At 29.5% G+C, this 6,871-nt stretch overlaps 1 protein-coding gene across 1 annotated transcript in view; it reads right to left on the reverse strand.

The window, feature by feature from the left end:
* Nucleotides 1-6,014: 6,014 nt before the first annotated feature.
* LOC119674030 (tetraspanin-9-like) overlaps nucleotides 6,015-6,871 on the reverse strand; it is a 4,376-nt gene continuing 3,519 nt past the window's right edge. The window contains exon 6 of the mRNA XM_038085151.1: nucleotides 6,015-6,023. Coding sequence (XP_037941079.1) covers nucleotides 6,015-6,023 — 9 coding nt within the window. The remainder of the gene's footprint in view (nucleotides 6,024-6,871) is intronic.

A 6,871-nucleotide genomic window follows, 5' to 3' on the forward strand; every position in this document is an offset into this window, starting at 1 on the left:
GTTACGCTTACTTTTGAAACTATGAGATATATTGTGGTGGTGGCTTACACTGCTTGTATATTGCATTTTTTGATATTGATAAAGTAAATCGTTATATTACTTCTACTAATGGGATATAAGTTTTCTCAGTTTTTAATAAAGATATTCAAATAATATTTGATATTTATATATGATATTTATATACAAGTTCTTATCCATATCGTTTCAGATTTAGATATAGCTGATAAGTAAACTACTGACCCAGATACAGGTTTTTTGTTAGAAAAACTTTTGTATATTCGAATGAATGTACTTTGAATTTGGAACTGAAACATAATTTATAAAATCTAATGATCGAAAAGGCTATTAAAACAGATTCATTCTATCTGATCGAAAGGAAATAACGTCATTATTGATCCAATGATATAATCAAAAAAACATCCTCACTAAAACCTAACTTTAGTAGCTAATGAGAAAGAGGCGTGACTAAAAAATGTATAGCAGCTTATACTAGTTTTATTATATATTAAATTTTGTTATATCACGTTATATGCATATTATCATATTAGTGATATCACAATGTAGATTTACAGTTCCGTATAATAGGTGTTGTTTTTTTTAAACTTATATCGCGTTTGCTTTTTACTATCATTGCACTGAGCCCTACTTACCCAAATGGTTGCTAAAAAATATGAGCTTGAAAAATCTATTGCATAACTATAATTTTCATTAATTAATTTAATCTATTAATTGCTCATCTATTCATTTTAAGTATTTTTATATACTATTTTCCGTTGAAATTTTAAATTCATTTTAATTGCAATTGTTATTGATGATGTCGTTACATTGTAATTTTCACAGAAATGCATTCTTATCTCATTTCACGGTATGTATAACAGAGCCAATGCCAATAAAATCATCCGCCATAAATTAACCTTTACAACCGCTATTGACTTTTGTGATATATTTAACGTGAAATAAAAATAAAATAGAAAATTCAGTGAATTTTCAACGGAGGCCTGGTTACACCCGCAAGAGTTGAGTGAGTGACAGCTCATACGTTTCCCGCCAGCAACTCAAACAATTTTCGATTTCCAGTGTAATTAAGCTAAGCAGGGCTTATCTTCTAACTTAAGTCACTACTGAAAGCAACTTTTAGTATGAAAACTCAATGCCTTGACATTGCGAACCTGTACATTTGCGTATCTTCGCAAGCAAGACCTATTGCTGGCATTATTATTTAATATTTTACATATTTACGTACACTTAAATTACCCGCAATTTAGAGTAATTCACTGTTAAATTAAATAAAATTACTTTACATTCAATGACAGTCTTTATACCAAATAAAATTGTTTATTTCACTGAGGCACAACACAATGCAGGCATGAGAGACGATCACACGCCTTTCATAAGACGTAGATTTGGTTCTCCTATACTGAACTCATTGAAATTTCTCAAAAGTTGGCAGCTCTGTTAGCATAAACTTATATCAAACATTTGAGAAATATATATAAATAAAAACAAATAAAACATGCGAAAACTTAGAAGAATTAGAAGAAAAAAATTAACTAAAAAAGACGCTTATTTTTAGATAAGATACGTACTACTCGGGCGGCACATGGAACTCATACTCTACTCTCTCCTACCAATTCTGATAAAATAGCCCATTTACTGCTGAAATAACCGAATTTTTCATAAGTCATAGAACGTCAGCAATTAATTTAATTGCTTTTTTATTTTAGAATTTTTAATTAATTAAATAATTTTCAATTTATTAATAACACAAACTGAAAGAAAGTAAAAAGTATTAGTTTTTTTCTTCGTATATTTATTCTACATTTATTGAATTTCTGTTATGAGTGCAGGCCAATGAAATATTCCACACTTTTCCCATAATTTGTGGTATAGTATATTTTAAAAATTCATACAGAAATAAACAATACCTCAGCGCAGGTGTTCGCAGACACACGATTATATATATTGGACAATTTATTATTAAATTTTCCCCATTAATTTTTTATTTATATTTAATAAAATGTTTGATATTCGATATGCCATTAAGTTGAAAGGATTCAATAGTGAACACATTTCAATTGCGGAAAAGCTGTGAGTAGCAATCATGCAAGATGAGAATCATATATGGTCTTTGCTTTAGAATAATCAACCCTATTATTATTATGGATAGGCTGTGCATACACTGCGACCTTAAAGATCTTTTGTGCAGCCTTTCGCCTAACTAGTCCAATTCTAAACTTTTGAAGAATTTGGTGATAACTGTACGCCGTATTTTAGCTAGGTGTTTAGGGCTCAAAACTCTACAGCCTAGATAGTTAAGTCTGCGGCTAGGCAGCCCATAGAATATGTTATGCTGTTCTGCTCTGCTGTTGCTTTTGACAAAGTTATCAGGAATCGTTGTCTGCTAGACCAATCTTTTTCAGATGGTGTCGCATTCTACAGTGGCCTGTTAACAGTTGCGTGTAGAATCTGATATCTATTCTTAAGTTTAGAACAGCTTTAGCCTTTATATGTTCAGGGATAATAAGCCTTTTTGACTACAGTGTGGCTTTTTGGGGCTCTCCAGAAGTCAGTTATGTTTTGTTTTTCGCGACCAATCTGTTTTTGAAGCTGTTGTTAACTCCGCAATAGGGTTCCGGGCATACGAAAAGTGCTTTTGCCCTTACATTGCCTTTGTACCTTTCATATCCCGGCATCCATAACAGAGTCACAGAATCCGTCATCCTCGTACGTTCTGAAAATCAACTTCAAGCGTTGTGAAAGATTCAGTCAACTTACTGATTTATTGGTGTAAAATTTTTCGGAGAGTTTTTAAGCGTCTCTTCGGTGGGCTAATTTTTTACTATTAAGACAGTTTTGTAGAGATTGAAACAAAGAGTTAACAGGCGGTTCAAAATTCTTTGTTCCGTGTCATCAAACATATGTGTGACCTGGCATTGTCATTATGGAATATGACTTTTTTTCTGTTAGCCAATACTGGTCACTTTTTCTTGTTTTTTTTTTTCAAGCGAAGCAGCTTATAATAGACAATTTCATTCCAGTCCCATTAAACACTCCATAAACCTTGTTTGTCAGTCACGAAAGACGTTTATGGAGAGTAACTTACCTGTGATCATGACTGCTTGCGTTGAATATTCTCGCAATTAATCAGTTTTTCAAGCTCCATAAAGTTTCGCTTCAAAAATGGCTCGATTGTGAAGCGTTTTATCAGCGTTTCACTAATGGTTATTCGGTCAATGAAATTTTTTTATTATAACTCATGTGGTACCCAAACATTGAGCGTTTTTAAGTAACCTGGACAATACCTACTTTATTAAAATTAGATATTAATTTTCAATAAAAAAAATGTTCGTTCAAAAATATATCAATAAAAATTGCAGATACTTTTTATATCATCCGATACAACACAAATTTATAATTGCAGTTTTAAAAAATTTCAGATGACATTATTTCAGTATTAATTACAAATCTTTTGCAGAAGATTGTTCAGAAATCAGTTTTTGTTCCAGAAATCAAAAACCCACAAAAGGAAAAGTTGAGTTTTTCAGAATCTTTTAAAATATAAATTATCTTAGCAAGACACACGACTATTGGAAACCCAAACTTCATAGCCTTAAATATCAGCAAATATATTACTCACATATTTAATTTTGTGTTACTGATAATTACTATATTGAAAATCTTGCAACAAATAATGTAAATAAAAATTAAATTATTCGTAGATTTATTTAATAGTTTTTTATCATAAAACATTACATGACACAGACTTCTATGTATCGTAAGTAAAAAATTATAAGTTCAGCTTAGTTATTGCGTCACCAATGAATCATTCTTCATAATTAACTATCAGCACACCTAAGCAATACTACCTCAAGTTAATTATTATTGTCATAATGTTATTAGAATTCTAAATACAAAATAATAATATTTTGTGAATGACTTATTAATATCCTTTCTGCTATGCTGACCTTTACTATTATCTCCAAAATTATAAAAAGTACTTGAGCCAATTTGTTTATTGATGAAACAATAAATATATTAATATGATTAAATTGCATGACGTGAGAAAAAGTGTCATGACATCGAACAACGTCATATATATCAAATCAACTACAGATGTAGAGTAGATATCAGAAGTAATAATATTTTGTCATCTAAAGAGATAAAAGTGCGATAACGTTTATCTAATTTGTACCTCAAGTTACATGTGTTTAACAGAGAAAGTGCAGATAAATTATCTAAACTTGACATAATAAACTTGATATATAATTTTTCCAGATGAAATTATGCTTAATGTCAGAGAGTAGTATATATTACTAATTTTTCAACAATTGCAACAGCGATTGGCATTGAGCACTCACCTGTCACACCTTCTACATTCCCAGAGAAGTGTGACTAATGAGCTACTTGTTAATTTTTACAAGTTATTAGATTCTTCCATGTATGAAGTGAATATATATTTTTCGTTGCACAATTATGTAATAAAATAAATATATATACATATATACATATATAACTACACACCCTATAGTAATCAATGTGTATCTGTATATATATTCGTTACGTATTAGCTTCCAAATCATTCATATGATTATAATAAACGTTTAGCAAGTTAATGTTTACATGTACAACATAGTTTTTACTTAGATTATATCAACGATAGTTCTATCGGGAACATAAACCATATAAAACCTACTTGACTGCTTTAAGTGCAGTTGTAAAGCACTTTAGATATATATCAATTGCTAAAACTACTAAATTTTTATGAATATTCTGTTATTATTTCTATTTGCACTTCAGAGTCATTCTTAAGTTCTTCTATTACCACGTAGCGAACTTTTTTTACGGCATGTATGCAACGGGCTTATTGACATTCTTCACTAGCATCCTAACAACCTGTAACACCAACTTTAAATAGAGTTACCTATTAGTGAAATATCATCTAATCGCAGCAAAGTGTATAAGATTTTCTTGGGGTGCAATATCTCAAACAATTAGAGGACTCTTCAAAACTCTGGTTTCCGAACTTTCTGTGATACTAGAACATACCAGTTTGAATATGCAGTACTCTTCAAATCGATTATATTCTGCTGTAACTGACTAAAGATTTTTATCTTATTTTTTAGTTTTTATAAGAAACACACAAAAACTTGATCTTAAAATAATTATAAACTGTTTCCTCAATAGATAGAGATTTATGTTTGACATATTGTTACTCGTATACCATTCCACATACCTATTATTAAATGGGGAGTACAAGGCAAGGCGATTTCGGTGGTATATTGTGATAAGAACATTTTATGTAAATACATACAAAACATAAAAGAGATTGTACCCAGCACTAGTAAGAGAACACAATAAAATATGCTAAATGGCAATAGAAGATTTTATCTCCATAAAGATAGTGAACTTCATGAAGACAGTCATTCAACTCAGAATATTAAATAACACAAATATATGTAAGAATTCTTATCTTCGTATTTTGCAAAAAAAAAAAAAATAGTATTTATCATAATTTCGGCTACTTAGAGTAAATCTTTTTGAATTATTTTTATATATCAAAATGTAAGCAGAAGTATAGATAATTTTTTTTTAAATTATTATTTAAGATAAATTTAATATTTTTTTAAAACTACTATCTTATAAATTTATCCTAAGATAATTTTCATAAATAAATTTTGATTAAAAAATGGTAAATGAAGCATGTTATATAAAAAATTGGCTGTTTCAATGGATGTCCATTAAAGTACATTAACAAATAACCACACAGGTACTAATAGGTTCAATCGACAAAACCAAAAAAATTTGTATACATTAATGACTTATATCTGCTACGCCAATCTATAAAATAATTTAAACTTACCGAATACAATCTCTCTATAAGGTCAGCTAGAATTAGTGGCAAATAAATATAGAGCGACTATTGCATCGGACCTATTCCTTCATACCATTTTGTAGTCCATTATGTATTTAAGCATAATAATGTATCATAAAGTAATGTAATGTTAGAAAAAATTTTACCAAATCTATTCATATGTATTAAAAAGCATATAAAATTTTGCATATAAAATGTTAACAAACTACAGCTGTCAAATTTCGATTTTCAAATCAGTTTTAATTCTCTATCGAGTCAAATGTGTAGACTTTAATAAATCGTTCTCAGTGTTGAATTCTATAGATTTGTTTAAGATATATCTATATCTAACATAGTGTCTAATATAAGAAATGTTTCTATAGAAGTTTATATAGAAGTATAGAAAAATATCGATTGATAATGTGACTCAACTCAACTAGGATTATATTAAGTTCACAAGGTATTCAACGATTCTGCGCGCTAAATTAATTTGGAAAAATATATTAAATGCAAGACCGTTTCATTGGAAACAATGTTTTAGAGTAGCTATAGTCTATATAGTTATAGCGCTACAGTATTAATACAGAAGGTCTATTAACGTAACTTATGGCCTATTAAGTTAAGTTAGATAACTTTGGCAGTCAGAGTGCATTACATCACAATGGATCACACGATCCTATTGGGCTTGAAATGTTAATATGATACCATTTTGAAGTCCTAAACAAGCGCATTCTAGTTTTCAATTTTCCAGTTTTTTAGTAGCACTGGACACTTATGTAAAAGAATGCAAGAATAATTTTTAAGAACTTCGCTCAGTTTCTGGCTAGAATGTGGCACCTTTAGAAAAGATGTTTTACTACTTTTTCTTCATTTTCACATCTACGAATTCTATATTATTCATAAAATGGAATTATTATACTAAAGTTAAGAGTATGCCTACAAAATAATCAATGAGTGGTTATACAAACTACGATCTTAGTCACTCTGGATAGGCTAAGAAAATTTCTTGATTTTTTCCTA

This window comes from Teleopsis dalmanni, chromosome 2, assembly GCF_002237135.1.
Source record: "Teleopsis dalmanni isolate 2A chromosome 2, ASM223713v2, whole genome shotgun sequence".
NCBI lineage: Eukaryota > Metazoa > Arthropoda > Insecta > Diptera > Diopsidae > Teleopsis > Teleopsis dalmanni.